This window comes from Herpailurus yagouaroundi, unplaced genomic scaffold (assembly GCF_014898765.1).
Source record: "Herpailurus yagouaroundi ecotype Mexico unplaced genomic scaffold, PumYag 29, whole genome shotgun sequence".
In the NCBI taxonomy this organism is placed as follows: Eukaryota; Metazoa; Chordata; class Mammalia; order Carnivora; family Felidae; genus Herpailurus; species Herpailurus yagouaroundi.
Window position 1 is genome coordinate 33,478,046 of NW_024412377.1, and position 17,995 is coordinate 33,496,040.

The window sequence follows — 17,995 nt, forward strand, 5'->3', positions numbered from 1 at the left end:
AGGCAGTACAGGACTGTCATCTCTGACAGAAGGAAAGCCAATGAGGTGGGCCAATAATTGCCCCAGCCGACTGCCTGGAGAGAGGAACCCAGTGCAGGGAGAGAGACTCAGGTGGGATCCTGTAGTCCTGCTGGGTTCAGAGAGACCAAGTCAACTAGAATTTGACTATGTATCTCAAAATATCAGAACAGAGGTTGCTACACAGAGAAAGAGCTCACAGATTTGCAGAAAGGATTCATCTCAAGCCTTTGGTAGAGTACTGATGTGTGTATATAGGAGAAGAAATTAGTCAAGGCCTGGAAAAGAACCACTAGGAAATATTAAGCAAAAAATGTCCAGAACTCATGCAGGTTTGGGAACAATTCACATTCCTACTAGCCAGAGGGGAAAGGCCTCATAATACATGGTAGAGCCCTCAAAAGGAAATAACTTTAGTAGTGGGGCTAATTACACTGAAACTAGAGGCTTCTCTCAACTAAATTTAACAAAGTTGAAAAGCAAATATTGAAAGAATCAACTGGAGTGACATCCTTAAGATTTTCACTGTAAGAAACGTCAAAGGATGTCCTTTAAGGGGGAGGAAAACAACATCAGATGGCAATTTGGATCAATGTAATGGAAAAGTGCAGGAAAGAGCAATATGTGGGGAAATATGCAAAATATATAACTTTTATATATAAATTATATTATATAATAAAAATATAAAAAACACACTTTTTTTCTTATTTTCAATCTCTTTAAAAGAGAATTGGCTATTTGGAATAAAAATAATAACAAAATATCATGAGGTTTAAAACACACGCAGAATAAAATATATGACCAACAGCAGCAAATAGGATAAGGGCAGAGAAGAAAAGTTTACAGTTGTATGGTTCTTACATTATATGTAAAGTGATAATAAGATAATACTTAAAGTAGACTGTGATAAATAAAAGATGTGTATTGTAAATCCTTGAGGACCCACTGGGGAAAAAAAAGAAATCAATAGTGAAGATAAAATGGAATCATAAAAAATACTTAGCTGATCTAAAAGAATGGAGAAATAAAAACTCAGATGGACAAATGAGGAGAAAAAAAAATTGTGCTGACAGATTTAAGCCCAACCAGGTTGATAATCACATAAATGTAAATGGCCTAAATCTCGAATTAAAGGTCACAGATTATAAAACTGGATAAAAGAACAAAACCTAACTATATTAACTACAAAACTCACTTGAAGACATTAATAGGTTGCAGGTAGAAAAATGGAAAAAAATATACCATGCAGAGTGAATATATTAATGTCAGACAGTAGACGTCAGAATAAGAAATATTACCAGAGATAAAGTACAATATAACAATAGAAGTTAATTTGTTAAAAGAGCATAACAATTTTAACTGTGTACTAATACAACTAATAATGGAGCTCTAAAATCTACAAGCAAAAGGTGACACAACTGAGTTGGAAATTAACAAATGCACAATTATAGCTCAATATTACATTACTCCTCTCTCAGTAAACCGACAGGACATAGAAAACATGAATGCTATCTACCAACTTGACCTTAGTGACTTATAGGACACTCTCCCCAACAAGAGCAGAATACACATTCTTTTCTAATACAGCTGGAACAGTCCCTAAGTCTATCACTAAGACAGACTATATTTTAGGCCATAAATAAATCTCAAATTCAAAAGGATGGAAACTATATAAAGTATGTCTTCTGACCTCAAGATAATTAAACTAGAGATCAACACAATGTTTTGTGTTAATGGATCATCACATACCTGAAATTAAATGACATACTTCCAAATAACCATTAAGTCACAGAAAAAAAAAATCACACGAGAGATTAGTAAATATTTTGAAGAGAAAATGAAAATGAAAACACTATATATAAAAATTTGTGGATCTCACTAATAGTGTTTAGAAATTTATAGCATCACATGCTTATATTAGAAAAGAAAGGTTTCAAACCAATGATCTACGGCAGGAGTTGGCAAACTCTTCCATAAAGTGTGAAATGGTAAATGTTTTAGACTGACAGGCATACAGTCTCTGTTGCAACTACTCAACTCTGCTGTTGCAGCATGAAAGCATCTACAGGTAATACATAAATCAACAGATGTGGCTGTGTTCCTGTAAAACTTCATTTCAAAAAGAGGAGTGGGCCAGATTTGGCACATGGGCCATATGTGCTGACCCCCACTAGAACATCAGCTACCTGAACACAGAGAACTTCATCTGTTCTGTTAACTGCCGCATCTTTAAGAGGCAAGAACAGTCATGCCCCTTAATACGTGCCTAATAAATATTTGTTGAATGAACTAATTTAATCCCCATCACAAGCATATGAGTTAAACATTATCATTTTATAAAAGAGTATACCAAGATAAAATGATCTGCCATACCACCAGTAAGTGACAGAACCAGTATTTAATTAAGCATAGATCTGTCTAATTCCAAAGTTCTGTATACCTTTCACCTCATTACACTGATATGGCAAAAGCATTACTGAATAATTATATAAAAGCATAATGCCACACATACATATTTTCTCCACCATTTTCCTTACCCATAGTTTGTAGTTTCCTGAGCCTTAGGGCAAAATAAATAAGACAAATATGCGTTAAATCCATATCTATATCTGTAAGTTTATATCTTTATTCTTACTTTAATCTTTATATTTTTATATCTGTATCTATGGATTTAATATTTGGACTACACTTGATGCAATTAAACCACCAGATTGAATCTTTTTTTTAACTTTTAAACTTTTTCCCAGCTGTAATGAGATATAATTGACATAACATTGTTTAAATCTCGAACACAAAATGCCTTAGTTGTACAAGTCAGAAGACTGGAGAGTTAGCTTATTTAAAAAAGACACAACTAGAATTATGAAACCAATTTTATGCACTCAGACATGTAGCATACATGAGTACACCAATTTGTATTTCTTCTTTTAAAATGCATAAAGAAAGTTAAAAATGTGAGGGAAAAACAAACATAAAACATCCTGTTCTCCTTTGCCCTAAAAATCCCTCATTAAAAAAAAAGAAAAAAATCCCTCATTTCACTTCTCCCCACACAGAAGCAACAAGCCCTCGGCTGTCATTTCGCTCACACACAGCAGCGCTGTCCGGCAAGCCCCTGTTGCAGGCTTTCAACAACCAGCTCCCATCGCTGCTCGTACACACCTGCTTCCCTTCACAAGTCAATAATCTATGGCAGCTGTTTTCTAAAAATAGGCACTAGGAAAGCCAGAGAGGTTCTGAATGCAGATTCAACGGGCTGCACATCTGTCCACATTTTCGTAGCTTGCCTGGGGTTTTACCATCATCACAATAATCAGGGAACTCGAAGGAGCCAACTACTATTCTGTCGCATTTTCTCTCTTCAGATGCTCAGGGCAGAATTTTTCAAAATCTGTGTACAGGAGATCAACACTGCATACTAAAAAGCTATTAAAGGATAAGACAAATAGCATCCATACAATTTGCCTGCCTTAAAAGCTTAATGTTTATTGTAATCTGACATCGTGATGATGGATGGGGATGCCATGATGCAGAGAATCTCAACGCTTTACAACCATTGAAAGATTATTCAACTCACTAAAAAGATAAAAGCAAATGAAAAATGATATAATAAAGCTGAACTTTTCAGCTTCTTAACTGCCAGATCTTGCAATAAAAATATATCTAAATTTTAATAATCAACATAAATCTTTGAGACAAATAGAAATAGATTGCTCCCTGAAACTATAAGAAGGATAGACTGTACCTTATCCATAACCAATAAGAGCCAGAAATATGTCCTCAAAGGGCTTAATTTTGGGCACCTGAACATGAACTGAGGATAAGCAGGTAGTACTAGTTACTGTAAAATATAGTCTTGCTTACATCAGTGTAATTCAAGGCAAATATTCCCTCTTCAATGTTAAGCAATAGAGGAATGAAAGAGATAACAGTAATAGCCACTATTTAGTGGAATTCTTTCAGTGGCCACTTTAATTTTCTTCTCAATTAATCCTAAAAAAAATATGTACTCCAAATTGTATTTGTTAGAGGGAGAACTAAAATTCAAATCAAATTTATTACAAACTAAAGTTCATGGTCTTGACTCTTAAACTCTTCTGCATTCAAAAGAATCAAAAACATACACTATACATCACATCTTTATCTTTATAAGATATCTTTATAAGAATCCAAGAAGTGATTATGAGTTATTAAAGGAAAAAAAGAAAAGCTCGTCAGAAATGACATTACCATTTCTATTACCAAATGAGTGGAACCAGACACAAGAACATTTTTTATGCTTAGTTTCTGTTCCTTCAGAACTCCAGAGTTCTCCATCACTGCCCCACTAGGTCCAGTCATTTGGAAATGCATGAGCTCCAATTGTATTAAGACTATTTATAAAGTTAACAAACACTGATTTTTTTTAATCACTCACAGGAATCTTCACAGGATATATAAAAACGTGATACGTGTTGAAAAATCTTTCCTACAAATGACAACTACATAAGGTATACTCTGTGCGAGCTTCCAGCCTCACTGGGTGCCAAACCATAATATAAACAAGACATACACTGACTTTTTAAAGATGCCTACGTTCCTTAAAGACAATAACGTGTTGAACATATTTCTGCTCCATACTCGGGACCACTGTGCAAATTGATTTCAAACTTGTTAAATTTTGTTTCAAACTTGTTATCTCTAGACTTAGAGATACAGACATATTTAACACTCTATTGTTTCTGTTCATAGTAACTAATTCTATTCCCTTCTCTGCCAGGTACCTCCAACTTTTCCTTCTTGTCAAATAATAACAACCCATTTATTTAGCTTGTACTATGTTGTCAAGCTCTATGATATGTACTATGTATATACTATATCATTTATTCCTTTATATAATCCTATAGAGTAGGTAGTATTATATCCTTCTCATTTTACAGATGAAGAAAAAGTAGGCAACTGCCTCAGTTACACTGCTAGCAAATGACAAAAATTGGATTTCAATGCAGGTCTATCTCACTCCGAGGCCCTTGCTCTCATCCATGGAGCTAGGAGAGCCCAATGAGACACCAGAAATTAGCTAATCTCAATTCTTCATTTTATAGATAGGGATGCTTTAACCCAAAGAGTTTAATTGACATGTTCAAGGTCACACCTTAATTACTGGGTAGAGTCAGGGCTAGAACCCAGAGCTTACTTTTTTATGCTCCTTCTAACTATCCCATGTGGCCTTTTTCTAAAAATTTGAGAACAGAAATGTATTTTGATTTTTTACGCAAGTAAGTATTCCCATAAACTGTCAATCTGATTCACTGTACAATATTCAGGAGATCCTCCCTGATTTCTCTGAAGCCTCCAAAAGCTGCCAACTCTTATAACCATGGCTGATTTAGAATGATGAACATTTTTAAGCTAAAATAACAATATACTCCCTAATATCAGTAGTTCAATGATGTTTCTCCCTTACATTTTATTTTTTAATTACTTTTAATTATTTTTTATCACTTTAAGTAAACGCTATTCCCCAACGTGGGGCTCAAACTCACAACCCCAAGATCAAGAGTCACATGCTCAGGGGCGCCTGGGTGGCTCAGTTGGTTAAGCGTCTGACTCCGGCTCAGGTCGTGATTTCACAGTCCGTGAGTTCGAGCCCCACATCAGGCTCTGTGCTGACAGCTCAGAGCCTGGAGCCTGTTTCAGATTCTGTGTCTCCCTCTCCCTGACCCTCCCCCGTTCATAGTTTGTCTCTCTCTGTCTCAAAAATAAATAAAGGTTAAAAAAAAAATTAAAAAAAAAAAAAAAGAGTCACATGCTCTACCGAATGAGCCAGCTTGGTGCCTCTCTGCCTTACAGTCTAACTGTGATTTACGATCATTCTTTAATATGCTGGTTCGCAAACCTGGCTACAGATGGTAATCATCAAAGTTGCTTTTAAAATGCCCAGTGCCTAGGCTACATCCCCCATTAATTAAATTGAAACCTCTGGGAGTGGGATCCAGGCATCAATAGTTTTTAAAATACTCAGGTGATTTTAATATGCAACCAAGTTTGAGAACCAGGGTCTTAATTATTCAAACCTTAAAATAATATTTCACAGTATATTAGATCAAAAGAGCTAAAGACAATCTCTAACACTGTCATCAACTATATTAATCCACCTCCTCAAAGATTACTAGAGGAAAATATCTAAGTGATTTCAGAAAAACTCTCAAATCATAGAACACCAGCATCAGTTACTTAAACAAATTCCTTGTAGCTGATGATATAGAAAAACACACAGAAATCCTAAAGTACACATCCAGAAAGAGTAACCTGAGCAACCAGCCAAAATGAGTTCATAATCATGGACATGCACTCATTATTGTTCCCACAAACACATCACAAAGCAACAACCTGGTATGTAACAAACCACACTCATAAATTAAGTCAACTGATTACAGTCCTTTTTCCAAAGCTAATTCTATGCTTTCTTCCCTGATTTAGGTGATTAGTAAATAAAACTTTGCATTTCAAATACATGTTTAAATATCACAAGTTTTGAATTCCATAAGAGAAGACAATGTGACTGATTACCTATGAGGTCACATGACCAATTGGGAGGGTTTTTTTTTTTAATCACTATGAATGAGAAAATACAGAATTAACATAAAATTAATAAATTTATTTTTGCTCTTTCTAGTTATAAAAAGTTAGCTATAATATTTGTATTTCTTATTTTTATCAGAATTAGCCCATTTATTTTTATTTTTTTTATTTTTTTATTAAAAAAATTTTTTTTTAACATTTATTTATTTTTGAGACAGAGAGAGACAGAGCATGAACGGGGGAGGGTCAGAGAGAGATAGAGACAGAATCTGAAACAGGCTCCAGGCTCTGAGCAGTCAGCACAGAGGCCGAAGCAGGGCTCGAACTCACGGACCACAAGATCGTGACCTGAGCCGAAGTCGGACGCTTAACCAACTGAGCCACCCAGTCGCCCCAGCCCATTTATTTTCAATCTTCCCCAATTCTCTGTTCCTCATGGAAAATTGTGTTTTAGCCCTGATCCTGCCTTTTTAGTCCTCTAGCAAACAGGCAAAGCCAAATAGTTCTCAGTAGCTGTTTTACCAAAATTTGACCAAAATATTAAATGTTATGAAAATGTTTCATTTTTGTAATAATTATATTGTGCTCTCATAGCAATTCAACAAGACTTTTCTTAGTATTTCAAAAATAACTACTCTGACCCAAGCGTACGTCAGAAGAAAAATTTGTACTTACAGGTATCATCCAGTTAGCCAGGTCACCATATTTGGAAACCTGCATTGCTCCTAGCATTGTTAGATTCACATGGCCCCTGAGAGAGAAAAAAGGAAATATAAAGCAAACTTTGTAAGCTTTATGTCCCATTTGCTTGAAACTGCCAGCAATTAAAATAATTCTATAGCCACCAAAATAAATTTGCTTTCTCCTACCCAACACCTGATTTCAAAATCAACCAGCTCAAGCTGATATAGAGAAATAACCATTAAGAGTTCTTTTAAAAAAAATTATAGCCTATATTGTCTCCAAAAACAAATAAAAAACAGGTGTACACAGTGAGTCTGTTTCCTTCAGTAAGGGAGAATGTGGCTTGATTTGAAGGCAAACGCTAGCTAGAAAATGAAAACAATTTTGTAGAAAATGTTACGATCCTTACAAAGAACTTTAAAAATATTTACTTTGGTATACTCAGCACACAGATATAAATTCCATTTGGGCGGGGGGGGGGGGTTCTTTTAATAACTGTGAGCTGAATGTTCCAATTCCCAACATTCAATGTGAATAATTTCACATCTTGGTGCAACTGAACGAGCCCATGAACATTTGCTGGCTGGGAGACGTGGCTATGTTTCGGAGTCTTGCTAACACGCTCAGAGGATGACTCAGTTCATTCCACACCATGTGAAACACGAGGGGCTCCGTTGTTACATACCCTCTAATCATTGCAAATGATTCATCACTGGAGAAGTAAGAGGCTCCTGGAAGAACAGTAACTGTTTCCTTGCCTAAACACACATACACAAGAAAGGAAACAAAGGAAAGAAAAGGCTATTAGATTTCTAAGAGTGGAAATCATGTAGAGAGAGGTCTATACTTTCTCCATTTCCTAAAGAACTAAGACCTCTTTAACCAAACAGCAGTGGCAGTGGGGTTGTGGGAGATCCACTGGGAACTGTCACCCTGTGAAGAGGAGTATTTTGTCACAAGTATTGTTCAGATCTGCCCTTGCATGGTGATAATAGAAAGACCAACTTTGAATTTTCTTATTGTTTTTGTAATTCCCTACAAAGCACCCCCTATCACCTCTAACCATTTCTGCCTCTCCCCAACCCCCACTCCCTCCACAAGCCCCTGCTAAATGCTGATGACCGTGAGGGAAAAAGGAGCCCCTGGGATGCATCTACCAACACTCTAAGTCACTGGAGCAAAGAGATTGTGTGCAAAGATATGCAACTTGGAAGGAAATGACACAAGAGATGCTCCTCAGATATTTCTTAAAAAAAAAAAAAAACAATAAATAACCTATAAAGTAAGGTTCCCCCCACCTAATTCCTTAACATCATCAGGCCTGAATCTCTTCTTTTAATCTCTCTCTGCCTCATATTTCAACTCTCTTGTTCCTCTAAGTTTCTGTTAAAATCATAGGACTTTGATGAGATCAGGGAATAACATCCTGATACTGGCTCATGTATTTTATGGTAACTGTTTTTTTTTTAAGGGTAACTTCTAAGAAGTCCTCTTGGAAAGATCTCAATCAAAATGTACACCTCACAATTAAAGAGCTGAAAAGGATCTTCAAGTTCATCCTGTCCTCACACAACCAACAGTATCACCTGACTTGTATTTCAGCTGCTTTCTTTTTGTGCTCTATTTCCTGTGAGTACGGTGCCCAGGAGAAGAATCTGGCCTCAACCAGAAAAGGACTCACATGCCATTTTGCCAAATAGAAGTCAACTGTATGAGAACACCTCATGCATTATCCCAGTGTAATAAAGCAGTCAAATAGAAGGGGAAGAAAAGTTATGATACCGGGTTGGAAAAGAGAAAAGCTCCCAGACACAACAGGACTAGGGTGGTCAGATCATGCCCAGCTGTGCAACACAGCTGTACCCTCAGCTTCTCAAGCCTTGCCTGAAAGTTAAATTCTCCATCAATATCCCTCTCTATTTGAGCTTGAGTAGAGAGAAACAGTCTATTTATATCGTGCTGAAATATTTATTCCCAAAAGGAATCTGATTCTAAACAAGGGAAACATTTTCACATCTTTCAAAATACTGTAAGATGAAAATCTTTGGAGAATACTTTCTGGTGTGGTCAGGAGGGGCTTTTTGGTTTAGGATTTGGAGGATTAAATGAAATAAGGTATGCAAAGTCCTTACTCTGGTACCTGGCACAGAGAAATGACTCCATAAACACAAGCTTCATTATTGTCACTACTATTATATTCCTCACTCTGAACCTACTTGTAAAAGAGATAATGCCATCGCCCCTCTAGGGATAAATGCTACTCAGCAACTGGCTTATGTGACAGAGTTATACGGCCAGCCTGGGAACTCTAAGCTTCAGGATAGGCATGATACAACTAAACTTGATCCTAACACAACTTCCATATCCAGTATATTTGGTTCCTGACCAGTCCTATGAGGTGCAAGGGGCAAGAATGTATAGGACAAAAAAGCAGAGAAACATAAAAATCTCAATTCTTTGTTCTTCACGTGCTAAATCACAATGACTTCCAAAGGGCAATCTCCACCAGCTGACAGTACGTAGAAGGCATTATTTATCGCTCACAGGAAAGTTGGAGATCAGTGAGAGAGTCTTGGCTCTCCCCATGTGATTTATGAAGCATAGTTTTATTTAAGAGCCCGGAAAACAACTCTCATAAAATATAGTTATTGTCAGGCACCTGCTAATACATTCTGCAATCTTATAAATTACATTCTCTGGAAGCCAAGTTAGTTGTCAGTATTTTTAAATATCTAATATCTAAGTAAAAATAGATATCCTAAAGTTGAATCCATGCTTTCCAAATACAATGTCCAAATTTGGTCAATAAGTAACTGTTATCAACAATACAATCAATATTTTAAAGGAAAAGAACTTTCTTATTTGCCTATTCCTTATTGACTTCTGTTTCCTCCAGTTTTTCTCTGCATTTGTCTAGATCCTTTCGTAATATTTGGGCAAACACAGTTATTCAATTTCACAGTTACTGAGTCCTTGGGCTCATGATTTAACGTGTTGTTTATTCAATATCAAGTAAAATGTCTGCTATGTGCCTTGAATGGTGTTACAAACCAAAACACAGACGTCATAAGCTAATGGTTCTCAAACTTTAACACCAATTAGAATCACATGGAAGGCAGATCTCTGAGCTAAACTCCCAGAGTTTATAATTCAGTGGGCTTGTGATGAGTCCTGAGAATCTGTTTCTAACAAATCTCTGGTGATGCTGATGCTGATGCTGTAGGTCTGGGGACCACACTTCGAGAACCACCACTCAAAGCAAAAGGAATATACTATTCAGCTAGAGAGACAAATATACACGAATAATTATAAGGCAAAATGAAAGACACTAGATGTGTTACAGGTTCAAAGCAGGGGCATTTCTGAGGATTTGGAGAGGACAAATGAACTGGAGCTTGAAGGACAAGTGTAACACATTTCAATAGGAAATTACTGATAAGGAGATGGGGATGCAGAAAGAAGGGGACAGAACAAATGAATCTGATGATGCATGCAGGAAGAGCAAAGGCATGGAGAAGGGAAAGCATGAGGCATGATCAGAATAGACCACTTGGGGGCGCCTGGGTGGCTCAGTCGGTTAAGCATCCGACTTCAGCTCAGGTCACGATCTTGCAGTTCATGAGTTCAAGCCCCACGTTGGGCTCTGTGCTAACAGCTCAGAGCCTGGAGCTGCTTCAGATTCTGTAACTCCCTCTCCCTCTACCCCTCCCCTGCTCATGCTCTGTCTCTGTCTGTCTCTCAAAAATAAATAAATGTTAAAAAAAATTTTTTAAAAATTAAAAAAAAAAAAAGAATAGACCCATTAGTCCAGTATGGGTGGACACAGAAGTCCTTGAAGGGTGTAGTGGAAGATGAAGCTGGAGAGGGCAGTCCCAGCCATTAGATACATCTTGAACGCTGTACTATTCGTTCCTTAGTCTGCAGGCCTATGATTCTTCAGCTGTGGCACGAGGACCTCAAGAGAAGGCACTATTGACATCTGGAACTGGGTAACTCTTTGAGGGGAGCTGTTACATTATTGTAGGATAATTAATAGCATTCCTGGCCTCTACTACTTGCCAATAATACTGGCAATCGAAAATGTCTTCAGACATTGTCAATGTCCCCAGGGGAATTAAATCCCCCACTTGCTCATTCAGAACCACTGCCCTAGAAGCACATGACAGGGGCCAAGGATATTTATAGGCCATGGGGTTAACATGGTAGTTCTTTCTAAAGGAGTTTTAATCAAAGGTAAGTCATTTAAAACATTATCTGATACTAAAATAAGAAAACTTGGGGTGCCTGGGTGGCTCAGTCAGTTAAGTGTCTGACTGTTGGTTCTGGCTCAGATCATGATCTCACAGTTTTGCAGGTTCAAGCCCTTCACAGAGCCTGTGTGGGATTCTCTCTCTCCCTCTCTCTCTGACCCTCCCCCTACTCACGCTGTCTCTCTCTCAAAAAGTAAACTTAATAAAGGAAAAATTTTAAATTAATTAAAATAAGAAAACAATTAAGAAGTAGAGAAGAATATGAAATGTACATTCATACGAAAGCTAAGGGGCACCTGGGTGGCTCCATCGGTTAAGCATCTGACTTCTGCTCAGGTCATGATCTCATGGTCTGTGGGTTCGAGCTCCACATTGGGTTCTATACTGACAGCTCAGAGCCTGGAGACAGCTTCAGATTCTGTGTCTCCCTCTTTCTTTCTGCCCCTCCCCCACTCATGCTCTGTCTCTCTCAAAAATAAATGTTAAACTTTTTTTAATTAAAAAAAAAGAAAGCTAAAACATGAGACTGATTGAAAGTTGCACAATTGCATTGGAATATTGCAAATCTTAACAGGACCTCTGAAATGCTGCTGTCAGCACTGCCTTCTGAACCTTTGTAAAACTCAGGTTAGGAGTGGGTTCACCTCAATGTGTAGAGGAAAAGGCCAGGGGCCAGGACAGCAGGCTGTGTGTGAGTCCAGTCCCTAGCAATGGGATCTTGAACACATCACATCACTTTTCTGTGCCCCAGTTTCCCAATCTGTACAATAAGTTTTTACTTAAGGCTCAAATGGTATATAACACGTGTGAGAAAGTATGCCACAAACCAAACAGTGCTATGCAAGTGGCAATCCATTTTTACGTAACCCATGAAGTCATTATTTAGAAAAAGGGATCCTTAGAAATAGTTATCTAAAAATTTTAATACACTGATTACACCCAGAAATGTAACTCTTGGTATTCATTCCAAAGGATTTCTGTAAAAATCCTTTCAAATTAACACAAACAATGGCTCTTGCAGGTAACTTCCAAATCTGAAGAGTTGAGGAGACCACAAATATATATTCTGGGTTCTTTAGCTCAAACTATTTCCTCCCTAAATTAGGCAGCTCCAAAATCAAAAGCAACATAAATCCCAAAAAGAACTTCGATGAAGGAGCTGAAATATTATTAAACTGATTTGCAGCTTGGCTTCCCAAGAGCAATGAATTATTGTTTTACAAAGCAGTCAAAGATTATACAATGTATTTCAGAAGTTAAATAATAAAACTAGTGGCTTCATTAGGGTTGAGCTACTCTTAAGCTCATGGAATCAGAAATAGGGCTACTGTCCAATAGTCACTGAAAAGATTAACTACTTTTCCAAGGGAAGTGGGTTTTATGAACTAAGGCCTAAAATTTGGAAAATGGGAGTTATTCATTTTGCAAATAACTCACTAACATCATAAATTAATTAAACCAAGCAGCAAATATTTTCACAGATCAATGAGCTATTGCTAAAGGGTACAGTACAATTAAATTACAGCCTTAGTTAAATGTCATTGCTCTATCACAGTGGGCCTTTCAGGGTTGAGTCGTGTTAGCTAATTCAACTATTCAACCAGAAGCAGTTTTACTTCCAAAAATTCTAAGTATCAAACATCAATTCTGCTTGGCAGCTGGCCTTTATGTTCAGCTAATACTGCTTCTCTTCTGAGATTTACATGTACTATTTTTGAATGTGAAATAATACTTTTGTGGGGGTAGAGTGAATAAGAGTAAAAGGGCAAAGAAAATCATGCTAGGATATAAAAATCAGCTTCTTATGAGCAGCCCCAATCTAAGGATAATCTTCAGCCCCAACAGGGTGGCAGTGTTACCTCAAGCATGGACAGTGACAATGACCAGATGGTCTGGCTTGTTTTTTCTCCTCTAGGCTGCTACCACATGCAACTCTATGTCACAGTCAAATTAAAAAAAAAAAAAAAAAAAAAAAGGCAAAGCATATGCATGTGGGAATAAAGACAGGTTGAGTCCCAGTTCAAAAAAACTCCATTACTCACATCACTGGGTCACACTGAGTGGCAGAGTACATCATTCAGCACCCTTGAACTCTTGAAGAATGCTCTCCTACTCCAATGACAACTAGGGGGACAGTAAATATTGCTCAGAACAAAAACCCCAGTGTGCCAGATCTTTCCTTTTGCCTAGATGGATCCACTTGTCATCCCATCATAAAAAGGCAGACACAGTTCAACCTAGGATTGGCCAATGGAAGGCACAAGCAGAAGAGCCCCCATCCCTCACCCAGATTTCTGCAACATGGCTGTTTCTCTATCCAAGACCATTGCTCCTATTAGGTGGCCCTCTCCCACTACTGTCCCTTAAGGCCTCGGGGTGACAATAACTCCCTGTGGTGTTTCACCATCCTTTCCTGGTTTCCCTCAGTCTTGTTCATACCCTTGTAAACTGTTCTTTCCTTTAATTCTATTCGTTACCCTATTTGGGAGTGCTCTATACATATAGCCAGGACCCTGACTGATCTATCCACCAAAGCTCTTGCCACTATATGTAACCCCACCTACAATTTCTCCCTTATCTTATTCTTCCCTAAACAAGAGACGATAAGCACACTAGACAAAGAAAAGATTAGGAAGTCCTCTCTCCCCTCCTCAGTGAAAAACACAGTGGAGCACTCTCCAAGAAAAGATAAAGAATCAAGCCCAACTCCTTACTCTTATTTGCCAAAAAAACCCTAAATTAACAGCATTGGAAAATCACGCAATGAAGGAGTTTACCTGCATTGATTAGATCTGCATCAACTTCATTTTGTAGCGGATATGGACCCTGTCAAAGCACAAGTTCAATTAGTAAAAGAAGTTCTTCACTGAATCATACACTAAAATTGTAATATAAATGACTTCTCTAAAAACGTTGGGAAATTACTATCAAAAGACTCGAGGTGAACCTTTTAAAAATAATTCCAATGTTTTCATGGCTGTTTCTTCTATTGATTAGTCTTTCCTACACTAATAACTGTGAGAAACAAAAACTATTTCCTAAAAATTACCAAAGTTTGAAAGAAATGTTAAGCTATTAGAAATATAGGTCAGTAAAACAAAAAGTAATTATTTAGTACCTATTATGCAACCAATGTTATCCATAAATCTTCCTGGTAGTAATCAGTGACTATAAACAAAATGGCTGCCTACTGGACTGGAAGGATCTGGAGAGGCAAAGTTTCATATTTTTTGGTATACAGCATCTAACAACCCGAATTTGGAGTCCTAACCTTAGCTCTCACAACACCTAAGTTGTGAAGCTTTTATTTTTCCTTTGCCTGATTACTCTCAATTTTGCTTTTTAATTTTGTATGTATTTTTACAAGGCACCTCTACATTACTTCAATCGGGTGAGTAGTTTCATAACATAATATATAGTAAACAAAAGATGAGGAAATAGAAATAGGGAAAAAAGGCACAAGACAGAACCAAAAATGAGGAAATTCTAACATACTTCCAAAAAGAGGGACCAAACATATATCATTTAAATAAACTGAAGTGGCAACTAATGTTTTAGGACTATGTAAATTTTCCTTCAAACATTGACTATTGGTAAGATACACCTTGTCTTCAAAATGAGGGAACTGGTCACTCTATAAATAATCACATTTTGAAGACATGTGAGTCTTTGATGGTAATATGAATCTGCTTTTATTCAGACTCATGTAAGTTTTGTGCTTTTAAAACTGGTCAAGATTACTGCCTCGATCATGTCAACCGTATGCTCATGATCATTATTCATGTTTTAAAGACTGGATATACATCTTACATATGGACAGTTTTTATTGCACTAACAGTTAAGATCTACTGAGAACAGAAGATTAAAAATCTTATAAATCGGCCAAACTATAAATAACCTCTGCCACAGTTAATATTATTTAAAAAAAAAATGTCATCCAGGAAGCAAAAGTATTTCTTAACATAATATTGAATAAAAAGTATGCACGAATTCTATGAGAATATTGAGCTCATCTGGAAGATTAATCTTGAGGAAGAGAAAAATTCTTCCCTTTCAAACAACCTGACCTTGAAATGACAATTAGGTGAGAGGAATTTTTGAAATTCATCAACTGTCAAAAAATGTCCCTGTTCCTCAAGTAAAAACCTTACTTTTCAGTTACTCATCCAGAATCTTATTGATCATTATAATAATACAGAATCTTTAATGACCTTCATTATCTTGTCCAACCACACAAAAGTTAGAAATAGTTATCTAAACTGGACACTGTGAGGTCTCTCTGAGGCAGGTACACTAGGGGAAGTAGACAATGACAAGCTAACATAAGAGGAGCAGTCAGAAAGCTCACATAGTCAGGGAACTACCATCTCCTACATGAAATACAACACTACATGCTCACAATTACCACTGTTTTATGGGGGGAAATATTTTATTATGATGTTAAAAATATAAAAAAATAAGGTGGGGAACTTTAAGCTAACAACTCTCAGAAGATTTCATTGTATAGACTACTTCACTCTCCATCGAGACTGGATAAAGAAAACTTTAATTTTGGTCTTACCAAACCCAGGATTCCATTTTCACTTTGCAGATGAACTGTGATATTTGGGCTGATAAAGTTGCTGGCCAGAAGCGGGATTCCTATGCCCAAATTAGCTGAGGAAAAAAGATGTTAAGGTCCACTGCAAAACAGGTAAAGAGATTATGCCACAAATCTCCTACATATATAAATCTGAACTTCTCAATTCTAAAGGCACTTGCTCTGAATATAATCACTGACTACATTCTCCCATCATCCTGAGGCACTATTTTCTAATTTTTTTTTTTTTTTACGTTTATTCATTTTTGAGACAGAGAGAGACAGAGCATGAATCGGGGAAGGTCAGAGAGAGAGGGAGACACAGAATCCGAAACAGGCTCCAGGCTCTGAGCTGTCAGCACAGAGCCTGACGCGGGGCTCGAACTCACAGACCGCGAGATCATGACCTGAGCCGAAGTCGGACGCCCAACCGACTGAGCCACCCAGGCGCCCCTCTAATTTTTTAAAAAAAGAAAATTTCTAATTTCAATAACATTAATATGCTTTCCCATAAAGATAACAAAGTAGTGGCTTCAGAAGACTAGCCAAGAGGTCATTTTTATTATAAGGCATATTTTATATTCATTAATGTGCTTAGCAAACTTGAACTGATGTTATTACTACTTATTATGACTGATATACTATTAAACATGGCTTGACCTTTGTTTAAAAGCAATTTTCACTATTTAAAACTCCAACTAAAAATAATGATTTAATATTCTCAAAAAAGGCTATCATTTTTAAACTAAAAAGAAGTTTTCTGACAATACCAATGTCTGCCCAAAACTGTAACTATTCCTTTGGGTCACTGAGATAACATTCATTGGTAAGTGAATCTTCTCTAGGACATAAAAGAAGGGGGAGGCGTGTAAGTTTTAGAGAATATAATTGAGACCATATAAAGAGTAGCTGAGTGTTGAATCTTCTTCCTCAAATGACCAAAACTGGGTCCCGATTTGTATGTGATGGTGTAGATTTAATCTTGCCTCTCAACACAAGCAGGCTCCTCAGATCAGAGATACACACACTCTGCCTGGAACTGCTGTCCATGCTCTCCTCGACCACCACACGCAAGCCAGAATTAGTGCAGAGGATGACAGCACTCTGATGAGATTCCAGTAACAGTGAGATCTTTGTGAATCAGAGCTGGAAAAAATAAAGTTTGTATGTGCTGCCGTGTTACATACAGACTGCGAGGGGGGCAGGATGACTCCATGAACCAGGTCACTGCTCACAGACACAGGAAATCGATGAAGCTATGACAATAGCTACTTAACTCATCTACAAATCACAAGCTAGCATAGTTTGTACTTTATTTCTCACAGTGATGTACAGACCACATTGAGATATTATTTCCATTAGGAGTAAGTATTTTCAGATAAGGGCAACCTACATTACAATGCTTCTACGTAAATGCTTTCATTGTATTCTATAATTTTTTCAGAATGTGACACAGGAGGAGTATTCTTCAATACTTTTTAGTGGGTCAAATGCCAGGGGTAAAGAGGTCTATGTACTCTGGGTTGAGAAAGAGCAGGTGATATGGGAAGACCATTTATATGAACTGACTTGCAAATATTTTTCATAGGTAATAGAGTAACGGTGAATAAAGAACACCTAGAAGCCATTAGTATCCAAAATTAGTGTTATCATACAGTAAGTATTTAAATATCAATGGGTAACCAAATGGCTGGAGGGGAGAAGAAATCCCAGGGCCTATGGGGCGCCTGGGTGGCTTGGTCGGTTAAGCTCAGGTCATGATCTCATGGCTCAGTTCATGATCTCACGGTCCATGAGTTCGAGCCCCGCGTCGGGCTCTGTGCTGACCGCTCAGAGCCCGCAGCCTGTTTCAGATTCTGTGTCTCCCTTTCTCTCTGCCCCTCCCCTGTTCATGCTCTGT

General features: G+C 37.3%; 1 protein-coding gene across 1 annotated transcript in view; it reads right to left on the reverse strand.

Annotated features, from left to right (window-relative positions):
• Positions 1-17,995, reverse strand: part of OXCT1 (3-oxoacid CoA-transferase 1) — a 138,926-nt gene that overhangs the window by 51,286 nt on the left and 69,645 nt on the right. The window contains exons 10-13 of the mRNA XM_040496180.1: positions 16,078-16,172; positions 14,294-14,342; positions 7,952-8,024; positions 7,258-7,333 (exon numbers count right to left, since the gene is read on the reverse strand). Coding sequence (XP_040352114.1) covers positions 7,258-7,333; positions 7,952-8,024; positions 14,294-14,342; positions 16,078-16,172 — 293 coding nt within the window. The remainder of the gene's footprint in view (positions 1-7,257; positions 7,334-7,951; positions 8,025-14,293; positions 14,343-16,077; positions 16,173-17,995) is intronic.